Genomic DNA, 27737 nt, shown 5'->3' on the forward strand with positions numbered 1-27737 from the left:
TGCTAAATTGCATGCATATGGGAAAGAGATACTTTGATGACATTTGGTAGCCTTGAGCACTATAGTGAGAGTGTGACATTTTAGTGCTGCGCCCACAAGAGAACTACTGCATGTGAAGGATTCTGTACATGGTTTGACCTACATCACAGTTTATTTGTAAACATTTGTTACATGTGCCAATAATTTAATTGAACACAGACTTTGTACACTTCAATGTATAATATTAAACAATGTCACACTAGAAGAGTGCAACTGTATTCAGTTACAGTCATAGTTTAAAACCTTCAAAATACAAACCATTTGGAACACTGAACAATAAAGGAAAAATTGAGAACAATGGTGGAAGAGAAAAAAAGAACTGTGAAATAAGTCATGATCAAAAACCTGAAAACAAACATGCACACTTTCTAGTTGGCTCCTGAACATCTTCAGGTATATCCGTCTAGACTGAATACTACTTGGGTTGTGCCAGAGCACAAAGCCAACCTCTCTCCTGCAAGTTAAAAATCTTGCTGAAGACAGAAACGTAAAACAGCCTTACAATGTGTAATGCATGTGATTTTCCCCACTGTCAATAAAAATACCTGAAGAAAAGAAATTGATTTAAGTTGTCTTTATTTGCAATACAATATAAAATATATTCTTTTGGTATAAAGATCTTTGAGATCTTATTTTTTTTACACCATATTTAAAACAAAAGTCACATACTTTGAGTAAAGCCTCTGGACCATCCCAAGCACTAGAGCTGTAGTTGAGTTTCAGGTATTTTATGGACTTCTTTGGTTGCAATCTGTTCAGTAAACTTCAGATATGCAGACTTGAACATTTAAGCTCCTAAACTAGTGCTGAAGCACCTAAATTAGAGCGGATTGAGTTCTAAGAAACCGCAACATATCTGGAATTCTTACCATTAACTGTAAGATTTATGAGTATTAAACAACTTTGAAGAGCAGGCTACTTTTATTTAGAAACTTTAGACAACCTAATAACAAAGGGTATCCTTCACTTAATAACACTGAAGAATATGCAGTGAGAACAAGAAATCGTCATCCATTTTCAAACGTCCATACAACTTGCGCTATCATCACTTTACATACTAGTATAGACAGTGCATGTCAAAATTCAATACAATACGCCAAACTAGCTCATCTACTACAGCTCACTGTAGCACTTAAAGTAACATCTACAGTACTGAAAGTGTAAGCCATCACCTACTGGTTAGTTCCTCTACAGTGCTAGATATTGGCTTAATCTCCACATAACGACTCTCACAGTAAATGTTTCCTCTGCCATTTCTAGCAGATTGACATCGAATTCCTCTTTAATTTCTTTTGAAGGAAATAAGGCAACTTAAAAACTGCTATGGAGAATATGCACGTCCAGTACAAAAGTCACTGTAGTGTAAATGATCAACTTTATCTAGATAATCTAGCTCTGTAATATACACAGAACACTAAGTTCAGCTGCTGTTGGCAAGATACAAAAACAAAACAGATGCAATAAAGGAGCACTGAGCAAACTGAAGTACTACACACTTCCAGTTTCTCAGAGCACAAGTCCTGCGCTTACACTTTAGGAATGTATATAAAGCAAAGGAAAAAAAAAGAATGGAATTTTCACAGTTGTAACTGAAGCCTCTGCATTATTCTATCGTGGTATGTTTGTCCTTTTCAAACTTCTGTCATGTTTTTTCTTACAGCCATACAGAACAGCATACAAACCCAAATATTGCCATTTTTCTCCTTGCTGTTATCCAGCATCATTTATGCCACAGATTGTTGGCCCATTATGTATTGTAGGCTAGTACTTACAGAATGTCAGTAAAAGTACTGACAGAAAGTCTCATTTTTAATTATGACTATTTAAAACAAGGCAGTTCCAGTAAAGAATGGAGTTGGCAGAGTACTTTAGACAGCTGGGTTAAAAGTCTTAACATTTTACATCTCCTGTCCTCCTCATGTGCTAAATGGGACAGACTTTTTTTAAGCTGGCAAAAAGTTGTTAATGCCTAATATAAACAAAGTGAAATCATGCTACAGAAAATCATCCCCTACAAATAGAATCAGAACATGATTTTAGATGAAACACTCACTGTTAACGTTTGTCATAATCAGCAAGGAAAAGAGATTCAGAGAAGTCTCTGCCTACACATCCTCTGCTGTCATCTTCCTTTACTAATGACTGTCACATGAAAAATCAAGAGCTCTGTTATTTCAAACATTAATCAACATTAATCTAGTTATCTACCTTAAACTCAACTTATGACATCAGGAGTTTTCCTACAGCAATCATCACCAGCTTCAAATAACAATGAGGGACTAGCTCCCAGTGTGATCAAATCTCAGACACTACTCCTGGTTTCATACAAAGAGCAAGATGAATCCATTATCATGAAGAACCCCATGAACAGAGCCAGCCACTTCAGCCCTTTCATAATTCCACACCTCCATCGAACTCTACCACAGATGAAGAGTGTACTACTCATTGTCAGAGCGGCCTTAAGATATCAGCAGGCCTTTGAGTTTTGCACTAACTCAGCCTCCTGTAAGCATCAAATCTCTTTCCATTGTACTGACTTGTCAAGGCCCCAGTGTTAAGCTGACCTACAGAATTCAACAATTCTTAATGCCCATATCACCATAATACTTTTTTTTTTAAACAGTAGGTATCACTGAGCTTTCAGAGGAAGAGCCAAATCTCTTACCTTTATACAGAAAGATTTTCAGTAATACAGTACAAAACTAAACAGAATTTATGTCTGAGTAACGAACATAGAAAACTACCATTGCAATTTTGTGGTGACAGCATAGAAATTTAACAAACATCAGAAAGCCTAGAAAGGACGTGTTTAGTTATAAAAGAAAGATTGTCTCAAGATAAAAATAGTGCTGACAGCTAAAAAGCTCTCTGTTGCAGCAAGATATGCAGTAATGAGCAACAAGTTCTAGATGGTTTAAGCATTTCCCCAATACTGCAACACAACACATTTTTGTAACACTAGTTTTACATAGGTTATGCTGCAGCAGCAGTACACTTCTTAGTGGTTGGCACTAGGAATTAACCATAATAGAAGAAAGGCATTTAGTGATCAATGCATGAGAATCCCTATTTGACCTATTCCTTAGGTGGGTTGAAAAAAACTGAGGAAGGGGACCATCCGTTCCATTCAGACAATACACCTTCTTTGAACATGAGATTCTTGGCAGGAAGTGGAACACCCATATCTGCAGAAATAGGCTGCAAAAGTGAACTTGAAGAACCAGCATCATGGAGCTGATCCAGTCCTGAAATACCTTCCTAAAAGCAAAAGGAAGAAAAAAAAAAATAATGTCTTAAAACCAAGACAAACAATGAAGGTAGAATACGACAGGCTAATCTAATCTGCAAATACACAGTGTTTCTGAAGTGTGTTACTTTAATCCAATAAATACCAAATCATTATGGAAGTAAAACCAGAATAAACAAAGGGAAGCATGAAATAGGCATACAGTTGCCTCAGCTGCATCTGTGCATGCATTATTTGGCTTCCAAGAAACCTTCAGGAAAGCCTGAGGCTTAAAATTGAAAGAAAGACCTAGCAAAATGAATGTAAAGCAATAAAATCGTCAGAACAGCTATCACACTGCTATTTATCCCATACCGTGCTAAGAGCTATACATGTATTAGGAGGCACTGACTTGACCATATTTTGAGTAGTTGTATTTCCCAAAAGTTTGTTTTTCTCAACTGAAAAATCACTTCAGCACCTTCTTTTTTTCACTCTACACACTTTTCCTGATGATGATCTGAATCTCGGAGATAACATCTAAGAGATTAAGACAGGAGTCACTTGAGACTGTTTGACAGATGGTTTCAAGGCTTCAAAACTACTGGCAATCTCCATCTTCCCACAAGGAAGCGGTTTCAGGATCTCACCATCTGTAACGCTACCTGGTTAAGTAACCTGCAAGTTCCTTACCTTACTGCAAAGACAGAATTTCAGAGAAAAGCATTGTAAGACATAAGCAGCTAAGCAGATTCTATGTTACACGTGGACATGCCTTGCTAGCATACACTTCCATGCAGAATTATAGCAGGCTGCAGACCTGGCATTCCTCCTTGCTTGCTACACAAGACTCCTATTCTCTATCTACACTCTTAAAAAATCCTCCCAGAGTACGCAGCTTTGCGTATTTATGCTCATTTAACACCAAGTTCTAGAGGATCTTAGGACAAGTGCAAAAAAGTATACTGGTATGAAATACATGTTAATGTATTTTATTTTTTCCTAAGGGAACACAGTTGACTTGAGATGCAGATAAAAAAAATCTCTAAAGATTAGAATAACCATGGTTTGCAGTAAATCTCCCTGACATATTTAAGAAGCAACCAAGTAACCAGCAGAGTAGGCTGTGTTATAACAAGAGGACTGAAAAACAATTTTGCTGTGCAAGTCCCATAAAAAACAATGAAACTAATTACACACAAGATGCAACCACGGAAGTTAAGAGAGAAATATCACATAAGGCTAGAAAAGGGATAGTGAAGTACTCACTTTTTGCTACCAATAGAATTTGAGGTTGATAGTGCTTTTAATACAGTTACCATTTAAAGAAAAAGCAAATAAAACAAACCATGTGTGTTTCCAGACACCCAAGAATGGCAAGCAGAAGGGCAAAAAGGGATGACAGACCATAAAGAATGATTTACATCTGGATTATTGCTCCTTACCTGGAATGAATGAACAAAATTAAGGACCTGAAGAGACAGCTTTCTACTGGAATGTAAGAGTTTTTGAAGGCTGTCGAAAACAAAAGAGAAAAGCTATGTCCAAGGTGTGCAAATTTTTACTAGTAAAGTAATAACATAGTAACTTGCTCACAATTAACTCTATTAGCACATAACATCATGTGACAAAGTTAAAGGCTTTCACACAGAAAGCTTGATAATATTGCCATTACTGAGGAGGTGCTCAATTCATCTGCTCTTGAGTCTAGCCAGCTAAATGCTATTTTTCCTATCATTTATACTGTGCTAAAGTGAAACCATTGCAACTGAAAAATGCTATTTTACATAAGATATATATTAATATATTAGACTTGATCATGTCTCATTCTTATCTAGGACAGTCTAGTAAGGACTTTTAAGAAGCAGATTAGTAACACACTATTAAAAAGCAGGTCAACTACTATAATAAAATCCTTAAGCCATGTTTTCAAGCAGCCTTATTTTTGGTCTCCAGAACCAGGCTCCAGAAACAAAAAGAAAAAAACAAAAACACAAACCCAAAAATCCCATTGTTGAAAGAGTAATCTTCCATAAAGAAAAACTACAGTAAAAGGCAGAAGATAGCTTGATCATAAGCCATGACTAAACTTAGCAAGTAAGATACCAGTAGTAAAGAAAAATTCCACAAGAGTTAAATGCATTTTACATCAACGCATTACCAGTAAGTTTCCCCACCCTGCCCCCAACCCACCCCCCGGGGCCTCCGGAACAGGAGCAGGGGTAAGGGGATTAGGAGGAAGAAAGAAAACCTGGGCTAGGCTAGGAAGGGGAAATGAGTAGGAAGGCACCCAAATTTACTTTTTTTTTTTCTTTCTGATCTGTTCATAGACAAGTTTGCTACAAAGAATTAATTTTCACCTTGCAGAACTACAAAAACAGCCTAATCTTACCAAAACTAAGGACCACAAAATTGTACAACATAGCTGGTAACTATGAGCCAAAAAGCGGCCACCTTACACACTAGAATTAGGTACTCTATGAAACTTAGCTCAGTTCTGCTCCTATACTCATCGAGTTGTAGGTATCATGTTTTGCAGAAGCTCTGGGGATAACACATACAACCTGTTAAACCTGTCACTGATAAATTACAGCTCACCTTTCTTTTCTACATAATCCATGAGTGGCAATTTTTCTGCAGACTTTCTGATTCAACTCAGAGCTGAAGAGTGGAATACCAAAGCATAATTCCAGGGGAACCCATTCCAGTTCTGTTGTGGGTACTGCAGAAATAAAACCAAGAGACAACCAAATTTTAAGAAAAGACAAAGCAAGAATATTGATCCCAGAACTAGTTCTCGCAGATCAGGCTCCATTGGACAGTTCATACTTTTAAAAACACAGTTAATTTACTGAATTGCTCAAAGATTTAAGGGAATGAGAATTTTAAGGAGGAAGAACACTTAGTGTTGCACTTACCATCCAGACAACAATAAAACAACAATGTGTTCAGATCCTTAAAAACAGGATATCTCATCAGACTGAAAGGATTTAGTACAAGCCATTTGTCATGTTTTTACCTTCAAGGCTTTGCTTGACTGCAGAATCCATTGAGGTTTCTTCTATTACCATCTCAAATGATTCTGTGCTCCCATTTACGTCAGATCCTGATGCTAGTTCAGCCTCTCCTAAAGGTAAAGTAATTCTTACATAAACATTTAAGCAAATATAAGTTTAGATAGCACCTGATGTAAGGAACACAAGTTTTGCCCAAAGACCATACAGCTATAAAACGGAAGGAATGAATATGGAGAAACACAGGGCCTGACCCACTTTAGGACTGAAGAGTCACTTAGGGATCCTCAACACACTTAAAGATTAAGTTCTGGCATATAAAAATTGCACAATTTACTTTTAATGTTTTGCAATTTTTTTTCTTCTATTGACTGTTCTAACCCAGTGATTTTCAGCCTGTATTTGCTATTTTTGAGCCAGTCACAAAGAAGAATTAGGAAGTAAGCCTACTGCCAATAGATTCACACTAAAGAAGGGTTCCTATCTGTGTTGGATAGTACTTCGTAGAGTTCCAAATTGAAGAATTGTAATCCTTTGTTCAACTTTGCTGAAGTGATGAGAAGTTAAGGGAACACAACCAAAAAAGACAATTATTGGTAACTAACCTCTTCCATCAGAAGCATCGCTCAGCTTTCTGTCAGCATGCCGGCTTGTAGGATTCAACATAGTGACATAGCCACAAAAATGCTGCAAGTCTACTTTGTTTCTCAGTATTTTTAAAGCTGTATGAATGCCCATGTTCACACGAGAGAAGTCTAGTAGAAAACAACACATATTCCAGCTTACTTTACTAGAAGACTGTTCCATAACAATATAGTTTGTCTCTAGACTAGGCTAAGTTTTTTATCTGGATTTTCCTCTCTTGCAATGCTCCAAATTAATGATCACATTAGTAGATCTGGGATAACACATAAAGTGATCACAGTCTTCCCACACCAAGCACTAACTGGTATTTTATAGTACAGTAAAAGAGCCAAGGAGGAAGAAACATACAAACAGAAGATGTTCTCTCTCTCACACACAGACACATACAGACAGCAGAGATGGCAAGGTTCAGCTAGGAATCAGATGTCCAGCTCTTTCAGTGCCAGAGTCTTTTACGGCAAATTCAATATAAGAGACATGTTCCACATAGCTGAAATTCTGAAGAATTAGAATGCAATATTAGAAGGTAACAAGGAGTTTCAACACTGAGTTGTTCATGCCAGAACTTAGAGATTTTGCCTTTAAGATTTTTCACCTAGCATCAAGTTGGAAGAAAACAGACAACCCAGAGAGAGCGGATATAAAAGTAACTGATTTTGAACATAGTAAACACTAAATTAGGAAATTCTCTAGTTCTAGGTGGCCCAGATTTTTCTAAGTGGCAGCTTAAATAATTTTAGATTTCATACCTGGAAATTCATATTTTTACAACAGCTCTCAGCTGGGAATGCTATAGCCTCAACTATCCAAAGCTTATGTCCTACTCATCAAGGAGTATCTCAGAACATGTTAATTCCTGCCTCTCAAAATCAGTTGAGCTTGACAGACTTTGAAGGAATAGGAGATTTTCCTAGTAAAGCTCTTCCTGGGGAAAAAAACTCCATGATTAGTAGCACTAGAAACTATTAAGATAAGCTTGTTTGGTTTTGGTCTCACTTGTCTTACAGAAGATTTATTTATGCAGTTAATAAACATGCTAGTTAATAAGCAAGTATGCACAAAGAAAGATTCAGAGGTGTTTGTGGAAGTTACTTCTTTACATCTGTGCTAGGAGAGAAGAGAGGCCAGAAAACACATTCTAATTAGGACAGAGAAAATAGAAAGGGGAAGACTGTACCTCTAAGCCCAGAACAGACTTGTCAACCATTTAAGTATTCTTTCCATTTTCTCATCTAAGTTAACTCATAAGTCCAAGAAAATTTGTATTAAAAGGATTATTGCAACCTTACTGCATGAGGTAACATGCAAGAAAATTAAATATGGTGTTGTAGAGATTACATTAAAGACAGTCAGTTACCTCCCTGCTGCTCAGCTTCATCAAATGGGAAAGGTATGTGCATTGTTTCTCCCATTCCGTGCATGCCATGCCCCTGAACATCAGGAAATTAAATTAGGAACAGAAAAATATACTCATCGCCTTAGCTTAGTTCTACTTGTGCTCCCTTTTAAGCAGTACCAGTCAAGTTGATGAAACAAATAAGCAGATTGAGATATTTATGCAATGAAGTTCTTGCTTAGCTGAAATAAGTAATTAAATGAAATACCTACCCTTCCCCCCCTAAAATGCATGTGAGTAAACACAATGAAATTAAACTTCACTGAAGAGGAGCAATTTTCCTCTCCAATTACTGGTTATAAACGGATTTCCTAATCGCTGAGCTCTTCTGGAAAAAAATAGAGTTTCCACTTGTAAGTGCCAAACATTTTTGAGCAGTCAAGGCTGTCACAAATGGGCCTTTGAGAATGTGTAATATTATGTTTGTTACAATATTAAACATCTATTTTTTTGAATTATTAATTCTGAGAGTTCAGCTGAACCGAAGAAACAGAAGAGGAAGCTATTTTACTTCTCCCAGATAGATAGATAAACCCACTCTATTTCTGCTGTTTGTGGCAAAGGGCATGTTTTGCTCATACTTTACTCTCAGAGCTAAATACCAAGCACTCCAAAAAAGTGCATTTCTTAAATAACACTTCATATTCCCAGTTACCTTATACCACTGCTGTCTAAAAAGCTTGTGGACTCTTCACTTTCATGCAGTTTCCTACATCCCTACTCTCATAAATCCACATCTCATTTTTAGTGAGCAAAACGCTGTTATATCTGCCCATAATACAATAACGCATACATAATATGCATTCAGTCCAAAACACATCTTAACCACCATTGAATCATAGCGGCGCTGGCTACAGAAGTTAAGCATATTTTTCAGCTCTTGGCAAAAATGTAGCTCTCCTACATTGTTAATCTCCTCTACCACGTAACAGCCTAACTCAAAAAATTATGCATGTTTTCATTTATACAGAGCAGTCTGTACCTGAATTAGAACAGCAGAATGCGTTAAAGCATCATTCAACATTGTGAGCACATTTGAAGTAGGAACTACTCCTGGGTCGTGACCCCAAGACGTTATTAGTAAGCGATCATAACCCTAGAAGAGAGAAATTATGAGTATTTAAAGTAGTAAGGGACTACCCAAGCTCATAAAGTAAAATAATAGTTAGGCATTAGCATATTGTTACAATTATGAAGTTACCACAGGTAACTACAACTCTACAGTGTTATACTTTGTACCAAGGATCACTCATGTTCCTATTCCTGGTAAAGACAGAAGTTTGCCAACATCAAAGTTAAGATGCTATTTTGAACAGGAGGTGTCTGTCACCAATTCCTGTAGAACTATATGGCCATTGCAGCAGCCTCCTAGCAAATAGAAGATGAAAATAGTCCCACATAAATTTAAAAGCAAAATATACGCTAAATAAACTAACACCATCAACAGAGAACAGATGTATCCATCTCCAAAATACCTATCCAAGGGGGAGGGACAGGAAGACAAGAACAGTGACTAGGAAGTAATTTCCTAGTTTCTCAGTATTCAAGATTTAATTCCCCTGCATCTCCATATGATTTCTAGAAATGTCTTGACAGTTCCCTAAGAAAATGACACTCTAAAACAGTAGCAGGATAGAAGCACTCACATACGCACACAGGAAAAAAAGCTCCAATAAGTTTGTGATAGTGCAGAATGTGAGATCATTTAGTACAAGAAAACCTGATCTATCAGCACACTGAGATTCAAGCAGTATTGAAGTTTTCCAAGGCTACCACACTGAATGCTTTTTACTAATAAAAGTGCACAATCCATATATTTACTGGTACTTCAAGCTAATGACAGGCTAAGGTTTGAATCAAGCTCATTACCAATGGCCTTATAAAATGCCTTCTGCACTAGAAGCCTCAATTCACTTAATCCTATGTTATCTTAAAGTAAGTCTTAGAAACAGAAGTGTCTACAAAATTTTTGGAATCAGGAAGTGAAGGAACAGGTGAAGGAGGTTTGAGGAATGGAAAATACATCTACAAATCCTAGAGCTAGAGATGACTGTAATGTAGGTACACTGAAGAATGCACATCCCTCTCTGAATGTGTCAATACCATTCAACACATTTAGCTCAAGTATCTGCTCAGGATGATGAGATCAAAACTGTAGAGGCCTCTCTGCAATTATAAATTTGAACGACATTATTTTACAAATGCCATTGTGAGCAGCAAGACCCAAACACTGCTGAGCATCTGTGGCATTTAGAATCAAAGTCGATAGATACAATGATTTTTGGTTCAGGCAAGTTTAGAAGTTGCCATGGCCACTTCCACCTAGGTTTGCCTAGTATACAGAATACCTAACAGTACTCCTTCGTGGCACATTTGTCCTTATTAGCATCTCAGAGACAGACTGGGAAAAGGCAGCATCTGAAGTCTTTCAGGCATGAGTTGATCACCTGCACTGTTTTGTGGAATTCCTTGCCAAAGCACTGTATGGATGCTAGTAAGTTAGGTGGATTCAAGGCTAGAAGGAATTTAGGAGAGGAACTGATCACTGCAGAGACAAGAATTCCAGCCACAACCTCTATATACACAAAGTCACACACAGCTCTAGAAGTTCCAGACCAGAACATGGGGAGGGCTGGAAAGGTCTTAAGAGGAAGTATTACATATTGTGCTTATTCTTTCTTCTTCCAGCCACTGCTAGAGACAGGCTACTGTGCTAGAAAACCTGTTGTCCCGCCTAGTGCAACCTTTATTCAATTATTCTGTCATTTAAACTGCACGGACAATTACAGCCTAGAACTTCAAAGTCTCCATCAGAGATTTCTACAGCGGACAAATTGGAAGTGACCATCTCACTAAACGACGCAAAGCTGTTTATGTAGAGGTATCCTTTCTTATATAATACTAGAATGAGCACAATATACTATGCCTCTATCTTTTCATATAGCTCTTCCACATCTTTGTAACAAATTACAAACCTATATTCACAATGACTGCAGTACCACATTTTACACTAAAATTGAAAGGGATGGTGTCAAATACACTGGAGTCACATTGTGACAAGAAGAGAGATGTAAGTAGAATTCCTTTTTTTAGAACCCAGAAAGAAAAACCAAGTTGCTACATAAAACTTGCTTCTAGAAAAGGTACAACATTGACAATGAATTATACCTCTGACTTCAACTGTTATCCCTGAATAATGTACAGCGTATCTTTGAAACTGGAGAAGGGAGGGAGAATAAATCAATGCATACACTACCTGAAAAATGTCTGGAAGTTTTCGAAGACGTGTTCCTTTAGAGAGCAACAGAGAGGGTGGTCCTTGTCCAGTTATATGGTAAATATACAGTTTGAACCAAACTGAACTGACTTCTGGTATTGCAGGTCCAATATGCTGAAGAGATTATTCAGAAATTAGAAAGTACATAACATGCAACTGTTATACGTAGAGATATAATTTAAAACTGTTGGTTCTTAAAGAAATACAAATCTAGTTTTGCAGCACAGTTCAAATGTATTACTCTGCTACTGATGATATTCTAGGTACTTAGTCCAGTATTACAAGACTCTACAGAAAGGTATTTTCTGTTAATATAAATTCAAGAACAAAATATCTGTCATTGACTCTACCTGAACAGATAAATTGTTAGTAAATTAACTTTGTTTAATTTACTAAGTATTCACATTTTTCCTCACTGTACACTTTTTTTTACAATGAATTGCAATACTATCTACACGCCAAGAATTGAGTCTCTTTAAAAGACATCTAACAGATCTATCCAAAACAAAACTATTAAGATGATATTATATTACTAGATACTGGGGGGAAAACCCTCAGTATTTTTTTCACCTGGGGTGTACAGCTGCTAATAGGTCGAATTTCATTGGTGAGTGGTGCCATGGAAACCAGCAGAGTATAGTTTTTGTTGAGAACTCTGCTGCAAGTAGCTGGATCCAAGCCGAGCAAACTCTCACATCGTAAGAGGTCCAAGGGAAACCCTATGTTGAAAATGTAAGATTCTTAAGTTATCACTTGAGATGGAACATACAACCCAAAGTATTATTTCAGATTTTCCATTCTCCCCTGCTAAGCCATAAATACAATGTTTTCCACAATTAAGTTTTAAATTATTGGGGTGAATTTGGATAAATCTGTACAGAATTTTAGCACTATAGCTTGCACCTCACCAACTAAGTGATGCCAGAAAATAAGCACAAACAGAGATACTGAGGAAGTTACCTAAGATTTAAAAAAAATAAGTAAATCTACCCCCATTAGTAGAATACACTCCCTTTCATGACTTGAGAAATGTTTCTTTGACAGAACAACACTGCCTGAAAAAATAATGATTCCTTTATCATGGCTTTCAGAAGCACATGATTTGAAACCAATCTCTTCCAAAAGTTCAGCTTGTCTTGCCATCGTTATAGAATCATTTAGGTTGGAAAAGATCTTTAAGATCATTATGCTTTAATCTGTTTCTTTGAATGTAAAGTCCAAGCCTTGGCAACCAAACCTGTCATTCAACAGGCAAATCTAGCAATGCAGGCTCAAAGGATGACGAAAAAGTGATGTTTTGGCTTCAAAGTATTTTTAAACAACTAGGATACAGATCGCTTTCTGAAATAGCAGCTTAATCAGAAGCTGAGTCTATGCCAGCTAAGTAAACAAACTTAAAAGGATTTCCTCAAAAGCATTCACAGTACCATTATTTGGTTGATCAGGCTGTACAGCTTGTGCCCCTAGGTCTTTATTATGGCGCAAAAACAGTATTGTGTTTCTCAGTGTAAGTGCATGATCGAAGTATCGCTGTGCTTCCCCTTCACCTGTGCTTTGAACCTACAAAAGAAGCAAAATAAATTCATACAAGTGGCATGCTTTTAATCACAAGCATCAATTACACAAAAGATTAAAAAAATCAGCATTTTAAAGCTTTGTAATTGAGTAACAACCCTGCAGCTTATATGCAGAGGTGATTTATAGCAACTATTAAATGAAAATTGAGTCTTGGCCATGCTAGTCAAACAGTCAAAAAGTACACAAAGACAACATCTATAAATCAGATGTATATAAATCACTTAGTCTTTAGGTAAAAGTAAATGTCCAGTCATCCTGACTGGTATAAAAGGATACCACAATTAACAGCAGTCCTCCTACATAATTCTACAGTTGTCCTAGAATTATCTTTAAAAGGTGGATAGGTTAAACATTCCAGCACATAATCGTCAAATTTCCCTACAAAAATGACGGGCGGACTTTCAGAAATATTAACACCTTACTAAATAGAAAGCGATTTCCATTGAATAAGCCCTAATGCAGGTGTGCATACACACAGACTCAGGCAAAGTGAGTTCATGAACTCACTTTGCTCGCTAGCCTTACATTCATACACATGCTTGGTGTGTCCCTGAAAGTCACTAGAGGTATAAATGCTGTGAATAAGAAACATTTTAACTGAATCACTAAGGTTCGGTATGGTAAGGTGTTTGATCTTGTCATTGTATTGCTAAACAAGCAGTATTACACAGTGAAAATACTGGGGGGTTTTGGCCCCTTTACACTTCAAGTGCTGAAAAAGCACTTGGTCAAACATGTAACAGATTACCTTTTCCAGCTCCACCAAGAAGCTGTCGAGACTCTCATCTGACAGTTTGCCAACTTCAAACATAGTGACTGCATGACTTTTCAAGTTCTAGAACAATAAAACAAAACTGCCTTAATTCTTTGAGAATGGAATGGGTAAGCAAAAAGTTTTTTTAAGCAAAATCATTTCTTAGCAAACAATACAGAAGTTTCTTAAAATAATTACAGCTGTGTAAAATACTTTGACTTCAATATAATAAAGCTTTACATATTTATTCTTGGCATAATACATTGAACAATTTTGACATACTGGCGAAAGGTTTCCCATCATTAGAAAGGCAGTGAGAGTAGAATCAAACAGGAAGGCAATACGCTTTGTGTGTCCGCTAGACAGATTCAGGCTGCTCACACTGGCTGTTTCAGCTAATAGAGAACAAAAAGAAAATATATGATCACATTTGTTTTATTTAAAAATAATCAAGTTTAAGTCAAAGCTATGTAAAAGAAATAATGAAAAAATGTTAGTTATTGCCATACTAAGTAGAACAGAATTCCCTCATCACTACTAAGCTATTGAGTGACTTAATTCAGAAATTGGTATCTTTGCTTCAATTGATATCCATAATACGGATTAGCCAAATAGCTTTTTTCTGAAGATGAGGCTGAAGAAATTCAAACCAAGAAGCAGACACCACCTCCCCCACTGTATATTCCATATGAAGAAAGAATCTACACAATTGTGATTCACATGTTTCTAGACCCCTTTACAGCCTATGGCACTCAAGGATTATAAAAATAATTGATCCTAATGTATTAAAATTTACTGTTAGTGCTAACCTGGATCATCTTGACTGTTGGTATCTGTATCTGTGGCTGATGACCCAGCTTCCTGTATAGGACTTCTGTTTTCCCCACTGTCCCATGAAAGCAGCATCTTTTGAGGGTCCAAAGTACTCCTATTAATGTGAATTAAAATCCACATCTATCGGTCACTGTAGCACCAGAGAAGTATCTCTGCCTTCCAGTGCTAGTAATTCATGCATAGGCATACTCAATACATGCCTTTCGATACTTCAAAGCCCTAACCCAGTCAAGCTTGATCTCCCTCAGCGTCCTGCTTTAGCTTCAGCAGAAAAGTTTATTTGGGGGTTTGAAAATACCAGATTTTGAAAGAGATCTGAAAAATCAAGCCACCATCGCTGAAGAAAAATTCAATAGGAAAAAATCTAATTCACTTTGTTCTCACAGTCCGAATTAGCATTAAAGAAAACTCGGGCATAGCAGTAGTTTTAAATAGCTTAACAGAAATCAAACTAAAAGTGCCTGACAATTCTTGGTTAATGCAACTTGGCTCTCCAACTTAAAGAACCCTTGGTTGACTGGTATTAACATCCTTTTCCCAGGATTTGATATAGATATACATGTATGTGAGAGTGTCAATGACAGAATTGCAATGGTACCTTACAGCAAGCAAGCAAACTTTATGTACGTATTCACTGACAGCAGTGCCCAGAGACATTGTCTCTGCACTAGCACAGTAACAGCTGTTATTTCTGGCCCCAGGGGTTTAAAGGAAATGTACACTTGTCTGTTTCAAAAGCGAGCAACTAGGCATTTAAAGGTCAAAAAGCCAGCACTAAATAACAGCAATAGAAGTAGTACATTGAACTTACAGGGTAAGTTACCACCCCTTATCCTCAGATTAAAAAGAAGATCAAGTATTCTTGCCATTATACACATCAGAAAGCCAAGTGAGATTAGTAATTGCAGGAGTCAAAGAAAGCAACCAATAGCTTTACAATCAGATTTTGGGTCTAGCTTTCTCTTCAATAAGAAAAATAAGCATTGTGAAAGAACGGAGACACTTACTTCAGTCTGTTTACCGAAGGAACATTCTTCCACGATGGATGAAGATTATCCAGGTTTATTACTTGACCTTTTTTATGTGCAAAGCCTAAGCGACAATACATGGACACAGCATTCTGAAGAAACACACATACACATAGTAAGTAACTGCTATATGAAACCAGACTGCAAGACAGTGAACTTTCCACATCAAGTTCAACAGATGCATTATACACACATACCTTTACTAAAGATAAGTCAATCTCTAGGACATTTGCAAGCTAAAAAAAAAAAAAGAATGAATTATCAACAATAAAGTATTAACAATGCAGGGTAATTCACCACTTGTGAGCTTTGGCATCTTTTTGTTGGTTTTCTTTATTTTTAAACCCAACCTGTACCGTTAGAAGCAATTTTGTCTTCATCAAAAGTGATGAAAAAAGGGGATGAAGTCTCATAATTGTCCCACTTGAAAGCATACAAAAGAAATATGAGGTTATCTTCTACTGTGTAATTTCTAGGTTAATCATGTGTATCACAAGATACAAAAACAGGAAAACAAATCCTGGATATATTCAATAGGTATTTTTCAGGTGCTTATTCACCAAGTTTTGAGAATAAAATCTTATTAAAACATATTTCTCATATTAAAGTTATAAATACTTATGCAACATTTACATTCCTACTTTAAGCCAACACCCTGCATGTTTTCACTGCCAAAGAAAAAATTCTAATTTTTTTATTTCACACTAGCAAATGAGAACCAATCTCATTAGGAGATTAGGAAAACAAACTCTGTTCCAGTTCTAGCTCATATAAAATAGCCTACACTAGTCACCCCTGTATATATTCATTCCAGCTGAGGAATTGTTTCACTGAATTGAAGGTACTCCTTCAAGCCTACAAAAGTTACATTCAAGATTAAAGAAACGGGTTGGATCTTAAGCCTGGCAATACCTCTAAATAAAGTCACTTGATATCAACCCATATCTCTGGCTCAAGTACTTCCAGCAGTATGCTTTGGGCCTTTTCAAGTTTTCCTATCCGCCTGACACAGGGTAAGTTTTACTTACCTCTGCCACATTAGTATGTTCATCTATTGAAACAAATATCTTGTACAGGAGTGTTTCAAAGTAATCACCTTGCACTCTGTTCATCACAAAACCTTCAAGTGGTGGCACTGAAAAGAAGAATTACTTGCAAAATTACAATTCGGTAACTGTCTTTATTAAACTGAATAAAATAAAAATTTACACTTATTTCGTTTTCATGGTACCTGTAATTTTGAGGATTTCCCAGTCACACAGTAAAGAGTCTAAAGATAGTCTATACGGTATTTAAAATTCTTCCATTCCTTAAGAAAAGTAATGGTTGTCAACGTGTTTTCTTATAAAAAACTAAAGCCACTCTACCCCACATCATAGCCTTGCAGTCTCCAGCTCATCCACTACCGATAATTTCCAGTCACCCAGCCCATAAAATGATTTTTGTAATGCAGATGGAGACTAAATCATGGCTCTGATTGGAGTGAGACACAAAAATCCCAGCCTACCCACACACTCCAGAGCTGAGACTCCCAAAGCTATTATTTAAGCAGTAAGTCTCTTGTATTTAGAGGACTTTCACTTAACTGATCTCTACTACAGCAATGACAGGTACTTCTGCATGGCCAGGTTCCAAATAATTTATGTCTTTGCAGATTATACTGAATTCTGAAACCCCGAGACCTAGCACAGCATAATGAGTTGTTCAAGGGGCAGCCATATGCTGTGCTAGTTTAAGCTCCTATGTAGTCCCTAGACTCAGCGCATGACTATAATTGAGGTGACGAGACCATGAAGGATGGAACCGGTATCTATAAAAAAGTTGCATCTGTCTAGAAAATAGGAGTCAAAAACCCATGTCCTTTTGGCAAGGCAACTACATTTCTCTATACTATTCTTCTATTTCATTACACACATATAGGAGGGTACTTATTGATTCATGCCATGAATCTTTAAAAGAATGTCATCTTACCTAAATTATATATACAAAATAACTTAAGAATTCAAGTTGAAATCAATCCTATATACAATAAAAACAATGTTTTAATAGGGTTAAAAACATTCAGTCATGAAAAATTTTCATAGCTCAAATGTTTTGTTTAAGCAAACTCATGCACAGAGACAAGCAGCTTCCAAGACAGACGACTACAGGATAACTGAAATGAATCCAAGAAAACATAGATATAATACCATTAAATATTTACTTACCTGCTATACAGCTGTCATCAGATATTGGTACATCAAGGTAAATAAATCCTTTGTTATACAAACCTTTATAAATAAAAGCACATCATTTTAGAAAAAGTAGTTTCCAGAGTACTAATGATACAAAGTAGACTTCCCCATCAGCCAATTCAGAATTTAAAGTAACTTTTCCTACTAGCCTCTGCAGTAGAATATTACTTTGCAATGCATAGATCAATAAACCACATCTGATATTAAACAGGTGTCAACCTAACATAGAGCTCTCTACTTGCAGTCTGATGCAGTATACTTGGAGCTCTACAAGTACTTTGAGGACAACCAAGCATAGTAGAATGACCACAGATTGAAGCAGCTACATTTCACAAAGATGAGCGTGACCTTGCCTAAATGTTAACTTAGTTTTCACCATCATCACTGTACTGTCAAGAAGTGGGGTTTTTTATCCCAAATTAGTTTTGCCAAGTTGAGGATGCTGGCTACATTTTGGGCCTGCCTGTATGGGATCACCTGGCTAAACCGGTTTTGGAGCACAAAGGTGAGATGCAGGGAGCTGTGATTCGACTCAGCTTTGTCTCACCTTGACAGATCCTTATCTATGCAGAGATGACTTGGGGGAAACTGCAAAAACGGCTCAGCCTGGTATTGCCTGAACACTTCGGAAACGGAATGGAGCCATGAATAATCCCTTAACAAACAAAATACCCTGAGTACCATTCCACCACTATTCAGTAACTTTGTGTGCTAGACATGACAAAATTAGCCATACAGACTAAGGAGCCTTCAAGACACCAGAGATAAAAATTCGTGCATAATCCTGCCCCCACCCATCAGATCAGGGAATAAAAACCATAAGGTTTGGGCAGAAAAGCGGGGAGTCTTTTTCCAACTACACAGCTGGCCTGTAGGAGATTCTTCCCGCCTTGTCCAGGCCGCTGTACAAGGTTAACGGCCCAGGAATTAAGAGGTCTTACCTGAGAGAGGGTAAGTGATTAAGAAACATACGTATGGCATTTGGCATGCTTTCAGATAGTGATTAGTGCACTCTTAAGGTATTAAATCTAGCACACTTGTGAATAGTGTATTTAATTGCAATAGTGCATTCCTCCATTGTATCCATAAAAACCTGCGATAGTGGCATATCGGACCTGTGAGTGAAGCTTAAATAAATTGTTTATTTGAACCTTACAGTGAAGTCTCTTTCTCTCCATCACACTGCCCTAACTCAGGCTGGAACTCACACACTTTGCAGCAAGGATACAAACTAAATCACATCAGTTCTGATGGTCCTCACACGTCCTTCCCACACATCTTCACCAAAAATCTTTTTTACACAACTGTAAAAATAAATTCTGGGGCACTTCAACACAAGGTGTCAGCAAAACTGCAGCAGATACAGAGGGACACTGCATAAAATAAGGACAATAATTCTGTTACCGAAAATTGTAACGAAGAAAACTCTCCAAACCAAATGATAGTTTAGAAAGCTGACATTGGTTTACTGCAGCGCTGGGTGCATGGGGGATTATGTTCTGTAACAATACGGTACATTTTAAATGACACTTTCCCCACCTGAGACTGATTTGAGCACTAAGCATCTCAACTGAGTTCTGCAGAGTAGATAAACCAGGGAGAAGTTTTTAAGGAAGGGCAAAACATTTCCAAACCTTATACTCTATAGTAAAGCATAAAGCTAAATTATACAGTATAAAATAAGCCAAATTTATTGTCAGCGGTTCCTTTGATGTTACCCAAGATCACTCCATCTAAATCATATTCATTACAGCAGGGAGGAAGTGTGCCAACAACCCTTGGGTGAAGTGTTATTAAACACATGAAGCAAAATTGTCAGGATGTTTCACATACACAGCTCAGTCCAGCTATAGTGTGGGCGTATATAGATATATATCTACAGGATATATAGTAAAGTTACTACCCCCAATCAGATCTTAAATAAAATGCCTGCAGTACACCAACAACTAACCTGAATTCATGCTGATACAACTGCTGTTCAGTATGGGCAGTGTCACATACTCAGATATGCAAACCAATGTGTATCAACAAACCAGCTTTCATCAATCAGGATAACATTACAAGCCATCAACATGCTAAGGGTGCTTTTCACTGTCTCTCCTTCAGATTCAGCTCTCATAGCTGATACATTCTTACTTACTGTACCTGAAATGTATTGATGGCATCATAGTTTGGACTAAACAGTCCTCTTTTCCCATAAAATCCCATCCTACTGGCAGTCCATTATATTAATCGTCTGTACATTCTTTTTCTACCCCATGAGTTAGGGTAGAAAGGTACATTAGATCCTTCTGAACCTACTAAACCTGAGCCGTAACCCTCTCTACAAGCAACAACAGGACATGTATAGAGAAAGATCATTAAGTGTTTTCTGAATTCAAATTTTCTTAAGCCTTATACTGTTTCAGATCCACCTCAGAGCTTGAATTTCACCTACCACACTTTTGTTTTTATTGTTTTGTTCCACTTCAGTAACAGGCAGTGGAATTCTGCCTCAATTTCTTAACAGAAGTACAGCGTACAGATTCGATTGCTTGTGGTAAGCCAAGCATTTACAGACTGGCTTCTCAAGGAGGAGTTTGTCAGTGGATACGTACTCCCTCACCTAGGATGATTTGTCTGTATCTAATACTTGTTATGCTGAAATGGGGAGACATGTGCACACCACTTTTCAGCAACAGTTGCAGACCTCTGAGCAAGAAGACAGCTTCTTAGATTTAAGCCCCATTTTCATGGTGTTCAAACAGTACAAAATTACAAAAACTCTTCTTCGAAAAGCAAAGATTTAAATTTTACCACCCAGGATTACTGACTCTGACATTTTAAATTTTAGTTTCTCCTGTCCTCATCTACCTCCCCCACAATCTTTACTGACAGTTTCTAACAAAATAATTTGTTGAATCAAACAATAACAGAGCAACAGCTGCTAATGGCTCACTGTTAAACCATTTACAAGATTCAGACTGCAGTCTATACAAGCTCTTGAGTATTTCCTCCAACTACTCTTATGCTTCAGCTGTCTACATCCCCTTTTATTCCTACTCTCAGAATTTACTGAGCAAGATCTACAAACAGAAAAGCAATGTCCATTAAACACTTACTGTGAACTACATTGAAGTCTAATGAACCAGCAAGCTGAGGACCTGAATCAATTATCTTATCAATAGCAGACTTCTCCGATGTAGTACAAATCTAGGTAAAAGAAATCATGTTAGTCTTCTGCAGAAATGAGTCCATGCAACTTATTTAATATCACTCAAAACAATCCAAAAACATTACAGCCTCAAGCTAATCATAAGTAGTATAAGAATATAGGAGGTAACCCATGTTCTTAATCAAAATATTTGCACTGAAGAATTCACTGCAGTTCCTGTTAAAGTCTTAAAATTTTTTACTCTTGTCCCCACACAAAATCATGCATGCTCTAGGAATGGTACTTAATCACACAGGAGCTTGGCAACTGAAGTCCACAGTATAATAGGTTTGCTTTTTAAAACTTCCAAACTGATTGTTCAACCACACAACTGGAACCATTCTAGAAAGATCTCCATTTACAATATCAAAGTAACATGCCTCAGCTTAACTACTCTGGGTTGAGGGGATGTCAGAATATAAGTAGCCACTGCCCAAGATATTCCCAATAATAGCCAAAAAAAGATTCCATCACTGCTTTAAATACACTACAGTCCAAACAAAAGACTTCCAGAGAAGGAATTAAATCCAGATCAAATGACTAGCTGACTGTAAAAAGAAACTGCGAATGGAAGTAGAATTAAATGACCTCACAAGTTTTTCATGTGCAAACAACGAAAAAAATAAGGACACACAAGGAGCAGAAAGAATGACAATACATAAAAATAAAGTTCACTAACATTTTGATTCTAATTATACTGAAGGTGAAGATTCAGTCAAAACTGAGCTGTGAGGGCTGAACTATGAAATTTAAGGAAACACATTTTGTTGCTTGTTCCCTACAAATCACATCATCACGCACATTAGTTACCATAGATTGGTTGACACAAAACCACCTCAGCACTATACATAGTGCAGAAGGGAAGCCGCTGTTTTCAGGGACCATGAGTATTCAGCCAAAATTAGAGATGCAGTCCATACTAAAATACCTTGATGTCATCCTCAGTGATGTAGCCAGACTGCACGACCCACCAAGCTTCTACAGCAATCTCCACGGGTTTCACCGGTAACAGATCATGGGCAGTTTTCCTTCTGAAAAATTTCTGCAGTGGTACAGTCCATTTGAGATAGTAATAAAGAGCATTTCACATGTGCAGACAGCCATTTACCTTTATATAACCTGACTTTTATAAACATCGATTTTTAAGTACATTATATTCACAGACTGGATACACACAAATACTATTAGCCTTGCCATTTAGTAAAAGCACATACTTGTCCAGAAAAAAACATTTCTCGCCTCCCTCAAATCATACAAAAATGGGAAGGAAAAAAGTTATTTACATCTGATATTGTTAAATCTTCAGAAACCCATATTGTATGCGTCACTAATTAAAACCCATACTATTCAAACACATTACGATCAAGTCCAAATTTAAACTATTTATGACATTTTCTAATGTGAACAGGTAAGAAAGCACAGCAAACAAAGTAAACAAATGGGTTATTTTAAAGAAATTCAATTATATTAAAAAAACATTTTAAGAACTTTTTATTTACTTTAAAGGACAAAGTACCCCACATTCTCAATAAGCATGGTGCTAAAAAAATACAGTGAATTTCAGTCCAAGAAAGAAAAAAATGGAGGGTACTGTTTATTTATAGACCTAAATAGCTTCTTTTCCATTGCATAGCCATTGCTTTTTGGTTCATTCTATCAACTTCATGTTTTGGTACGCAAACTTTTGGTTGAAGGAGCACTGTGAAGCTACTGCAAGAGCACTTATGAGTTTCCTGAAGAAAGAAATTAACTGTTGCAAACTAAAGGGTCTACTTCTATCAACAGTTATTACAATGTTTTCCATGTGGGCTATTCACATGCAAGTATGCCTGTTCAGACTCATTACTGTTGTCTCAGAGAAATACATACATACTACAAAAATTTACACTTAGATGGAGACTGTCCCAGGATGAACTCTGATCTCAACTGCACCCACAGAAAAATGGAATAATTCTTCCAGAACCAGTATCATTATTCCATGTTTATACTGGCCAGGTGACATTAGTTATCTGGTGCCACAGAGTAAATAATAGTTCTAAAAATATATGTTTGGAAAAAAAAAGGATGTTGTACTGAATATCTATTTCTTTAGCATACTTTGATTTTAAATTAAAAAGCTCTTTATTAACTTCAGGAAACACAATATGATTAGCAATACACTATGTCACATTCAATTAGCCATACTATTAAACTAACCAGAGCCATGAAATTATTCCACTCTTCATTTCCTATGAAATAATAGCAGGGGTGTAGAGGGAGGAAGGAAAGGGAGAGGAAATTAAAGACAAACTTACTTTTGAAGACCTACATTGGTTCATTAGATCTATATACTGGTTCCTTCCTATACCAAGAAGTCTTAGACCTGAAAAATAAGTAAGGTTTTATTTCTCTTAAGATGGGTTTAAGCTGAAGATACATAAAACATTCTTCAAACTATCAGACCTACTTCTATAATAATATTTTAATTACTCTTTCTTCCCAAAATAAAAGGATAGTTCTAGGAGCTAAATTCAGTTTTAACTGAATTTGACAGAGAACCACATGCATCTAAAACCAGAATCCATCCCCATTTATTTACTCTGTAGAGGTTTAAAAAAAAAAAAAACAAACACCAACATACCTCATATCTTTCAAGTCACAGGGTGGCAGGAAATAATACAGCCCCTTTCTCTCCTACACTCACATCAACAGCTAATAACTATGATTCAAATTAACAGAACTAAAGTTGTACCAGATTTTGGTCAATAGTTTTTCTTCCCCCTAGTAAATCCCACTCCATGCACTGGATTAGAACTCAAAGAGCACAAAAGGCCACATAAGCCTCTAAGGAAGATGATTAAGATCTAGTTGAGTTAAACTGAATCAGAATTTAATTCTATAATCTCTAGCCTTCAACCATTAAGGAATTGTGAACAGATACTGGAAAACTACTCATTAGTTCTAAAACTGAGACAGAATATGGGTTAAGTCCAACTTTCTAGTTTGACAGTAGTTATTATGATAAGATGTTAAAGATGTTTAACTTAATTATACCTCAGCAACTGACCTGCAGCTGCTGCTAAAATAACAATTGCTAGGGAAAAAAACCAAACAGGGAAGCCTCTCCTCTCTTCATACCCCTGAATAACACTAGATTTCCAACAAGCTACACAGCAATGAATAAAAAAGTTTTTCCTGATCTGTTTTCCCAATGTGAACATTACATAGAGGCAAATTAGTAAAATTAACTGACAATATCCTTTTAAAAACAAAAGCAAAAAACCCCGACTGTTTTCAAAAGCCACAGGCTACTCCTTACCTGACTACACACAATCCTTAAATAGAACTATATAAATTCATACAGAAGGTGAGGAATGAAGTCTTTAGCTATGAATAACTTCCAGTGGCAGGTTTGATTAACACCCTCCCTATGCCAGCAGTTTGCATTGTCCTCCATAAGACTTATCAGTAGGCTATTGCTCTTACTCTGTTCTCCTCCAACAGATTCAATGTTTTTGCTTTCCTAATTTCCCCGCCTCATACCCACAACAGTCCAACAGAAAGCAGGATAAAACACCTGGCACATCCAGGAGTGTCATAAAATACCAGATTCTCTTCTCTCTCTTTTTTGGTACATCATTCCTCAATCCACACTGATGCTAATTCATAGGAGTGTCAGCAGCCTTTCAGTGTCTTCTCAAAACTTTCTGCCCAACACATGCCAAAAAACACACTAGGAAAGGACCAGCAGCTCAGCTTGCTGATGCACAACGGCCAGTAAGACCTTCCACCCAGAAGTCCAAGCAAACAGGAGTACAATACAAGCAAGGACAGAAGCTGCACAAGGTTTTGCACCATGCCTATCTGTACTCAAACTTGCCCAATTCCAGTGCTGACCATACGGACAGAACTCAGTATGGAGAGCAGACACTCCTCAATATCACTATTTAAATGCTTCTACAGCTTCATTCACACACTTATGTTCAAGCAAACAGATGCCCACAAAACTGTTTTCAGAAGGTTCGCATTTCCAAGTCATTGAAAGCAGTAACGCAACTAGGTAATACTTACAGTCAGCAGCAGTGAAGTTAGGTAATGAATCATAACTTTTTTCGCTGTTCATTATATCCTTAAAAAGACAAGAAAATTTAGTTCCAACAAGAAAGTCGTCATTTCAGAGGAGCAGGTCAAAAAAAAGAAAGCAGGCAGAATTTTGAAGAACAAAATGAAAACAGATCTATTAAAGTAAGTTACCTTATAAAACTTGACAATTATTGTGTAATGATTAATCAAGTAAGTTAAATACATAAAAAAGAGACTTCTGTTTAATGTAAGCTTTGCAAAGAAAAATGCTGATTGACAGAATAATAAAGATAAAATCCTGTATCTGTCTTCACCAAAAAAAAGCACACAATTACTAACAGGAATAACAGAATAAGCTAACAACTAATCTGTTACATCTGCAATCACTATACACAAAATAAAGAAAACACTTTTGATATCCAATGAAAATAAAAGAAGGTTGCCAGAGTGCTGACAGAAAACAGAACCATCTTTGTTCTCATAGAAAAGGATCTGCTTCAAGCTTTTGAAAAAGCTTCCAATATGGTTAACTGTCCTTTTTGAAAGAGGACAAAAAAGAAAATAACCATTCAAATGTGCTGGTTTTTAAAAATGGAAATTCTCTTTGTTTTATTAATCTAACAGAATTAGCTATTTCTTTTACAGTTTGAAGTGAAGAGTCACAATCTCAAACATCAAAAGAGAAAGACTGGCCTCAGAGTGAGTCCCACCCCTGTTTCACAGGACAAAGTCCAGCTCTTGAAAGGCTTACGGGAGCAGAAGGGAAAAAACTGCAGGTACAAGTAGTTCTCCAGAAAACTTCCTTACTTGTTCGCATATCCTACCCAAAAGCAAACAAACTACATGACACTGCCTCATATGCATTACAGGGCCATCAGCAACATCTCTAGGACAGAAAACAACATATTCCTGCCATAGTTTTGCACTCACCTCCATTATGCCCGTGTAATATGAGAACGGTGTTACTCTCAGACCTTTCACCATGATGTCAGACAAATGATAAGGGTACAACATGAGATGATCTCGACTGTATTTTAACAGATCCTCGTAATATTTACGTTCGTCTTTCTTGACATGCTTAACTACAAGGGGAGAAAAAAGTTACACTGTTCTATGAAGTTCAATTTAAAGTGTTACAACAAAAGGATTAAAAATAGTATAATGGCAATTGACAGAAAACAAAAAAACAAAACAAAGGAGTGATGCAGGACATTCAGCATCCAAGGATTTCTACATATGATACAAGTATTCTCAGAGCCTTTAAGGATAACATTAGAACAGAGCAGATTTATTTTACAGGTTACCAGGAATTGGCCCATTGAGACAGAACTCACACAGGCTGTAGAAAATTATCTTTTAATTAGTGAAACTATTACCTACTTTGGGAAGACAAATGGATGCGGTCAATGCAAAAGAAATTGAAAGTCTGCAAACAAGTCATAGCCAATAGCTCATGTGAGTCAAGGCCACTGTCTGCATCTCATCTAGTGACAGGTTTTATTTTATTAGTCAAATCCTCTCTTAATACCTCTTAATTTGTTGGAAAAGGGTAGCATAACTACAGCTGAAGTTCAGTTCCACCTGCCAACTCAGTAACCTTAAGAAGTGCTTTGCTAGAAAAGCTGCCAAACAGACTCAAAGTCAAGACTTCTCTTGATGTTTTATAATTTTAAAGTATTTATTTTCAGGGAATGAGGGACCTTTGAACAGGGCTAGTTCTTGGAGTTCTACAGTAAAGACAAGCTTACACACAGAAGAATTAGGTAGCAATTAGAAGTTACTTAGCTTCTTTACTCACCTAAGTTATTCCGGTATCGTAACTGATTGCGGATGCTGTAGAGTACAACCTGCCTTTCATATTCCCTCTGAGAGTTTCCAAGACCCTTGAAAATATAAAGGCCTTTTAGCTGACACGCACAAACCCTCTTTTAGTTAAACCACTGCAAAGTGTCTTATGAGGAAACATATGCAGGCATATGAAGACATATATGTCCTTACTCAGGGAGTCCCTCAGTTCAATACAGTGATAGTATCTTTAGTCTCTGTACGAGGTCAAAGTATCTTTAGTTAAACAGATCTCTCTACACGGGGTGCAGATTTAAGCAATAATCTTTAGGGGGTTTTTCCTAGTACCATTATGATAAAAAAGGGAGCATCTAATTCTCAAATCAAAGGTTTTAAACTGGCTTTTAGCAGACATGAAGCATCAAGCATTTTACCAAGCATTCAGTGTCTTGCAGCCTTGAAGAATTACCCAGAACTATTGTAGCATAAACCAAGCATTGTGAATGACATGTGAAGCTTCAACTGCTGCACTTAAGAAGCTTATAATGCAAAAAATAATGAAACAGCTCAAGTTGTAGTTTCACACAAGTAAGGCAATCAAGTGACCTCAGGTCACAAGATTAAGGTGTAAACACAGCACACTACTTGACTATCATGAAAGAAGATAAAAAG

General features: G+C 36.8%; 1 protein-coding gene across 1 annotated transcript in view; it reads right to left on the bottom strand.

Annotated features, from left to right (window-relative positions):
• Positions 1 to 598: 598 nt before the first annotated feature.
• The window catches only part of FAM91A1 (family with sequence similarity 91 member A1), a 28523-nt gene continuing 1384 nt past the window's right edge, over positions 599 to 27737 (bottom strand). Inside the window, exons 2-24 of the mRNA XM_059836121.1 lie at positions 27079 to 27163; positions 26211 to 26362; positions 25269 to 25326; positions 23513 to 23580; positions 22147 to 22260; positions 21127 to 21217; positions 17999 to 18061; positions 16820 to 16926; positions 15989 to 16027; positions 15771 to 15883; positions 14739 to 14857; positions 14212 to 14324; positions 13924 to 14010; positions 13025 to 13157; positions 12168 to 12316; positions 11577 to 11711; positions 9303 to 9416; positions 8282 to 8354; positions 6885 to 7034; positions 6285 to 6392; positions 5864 to 5987; positions 4711 to 4780; positions 599 to 3297 (exon numbers count right to left, since the gene is read on the bottom strand). Coding sequence (XP_059692104.1) covers positions 3115 to 3297; positions 4711 to 4780; positions 5864 to 5987; positions 6285 to 6392; positions 6885 to 7034; positions 8282 to 8354; positions 9303 to 9416; positions 11577 to 11711; positions 12168 to 12316; positions 13025 to 13157; positions 13924 to 14010; positions 14212 to 14324; positions 14739 to 14857; positions 15771 to 15883; positions 15989 to 16027; positions 16820 to 16926; positions 17999 to 18061; positions 21127 to 21217; positions 22147 to 22260; positions 23513 to 23580; positions 25269 to 25326; positions 26211 to 26362; positions 27079 to 27163 — 2448 coding nt within the window. The 3' untranslated portion in view covers positions 599 to 3114. The remainder of the gene's footprint in view (positions 3298 to 4710; positions 4781 to 5863; positions 5988 to 6284; positions 6393 to 6884; positions 7035 to 8281; positions 8355 to 9302; positions 9417 to 11576; positions 11712 to 12167; positions 12317 to 13024; positions 13158 to 13923; positions 14011 to 14211; positions 14325 to 14738; positions 14858 to 15770; positions 15884 to 15988; positions 16028 to 16819; positions 16927 to 17998; positions 18062 to 21126; positions 21218 to 22146; positions 22261 to 23512; positions 23581 to 25268; positions 25327 to 26210; positions 26363 to 27078; positions 27164 to 27737) is intronic.

The sequence above is a fragment of the Gavia stellata genome, chromosome 3 (genome assembly GCF_030936135.1).
Source record: "Gavia stellata isolate bGavSte3 chromosome 3, bGavSte3.hap2, whole genome shotgun sequence".
Taxonomy (NCBI): Eukaryota; Metazoa; Chordata; class Aves; order Gaviiformes; family Gaviidae; genus Gavia; species Gavia stellata.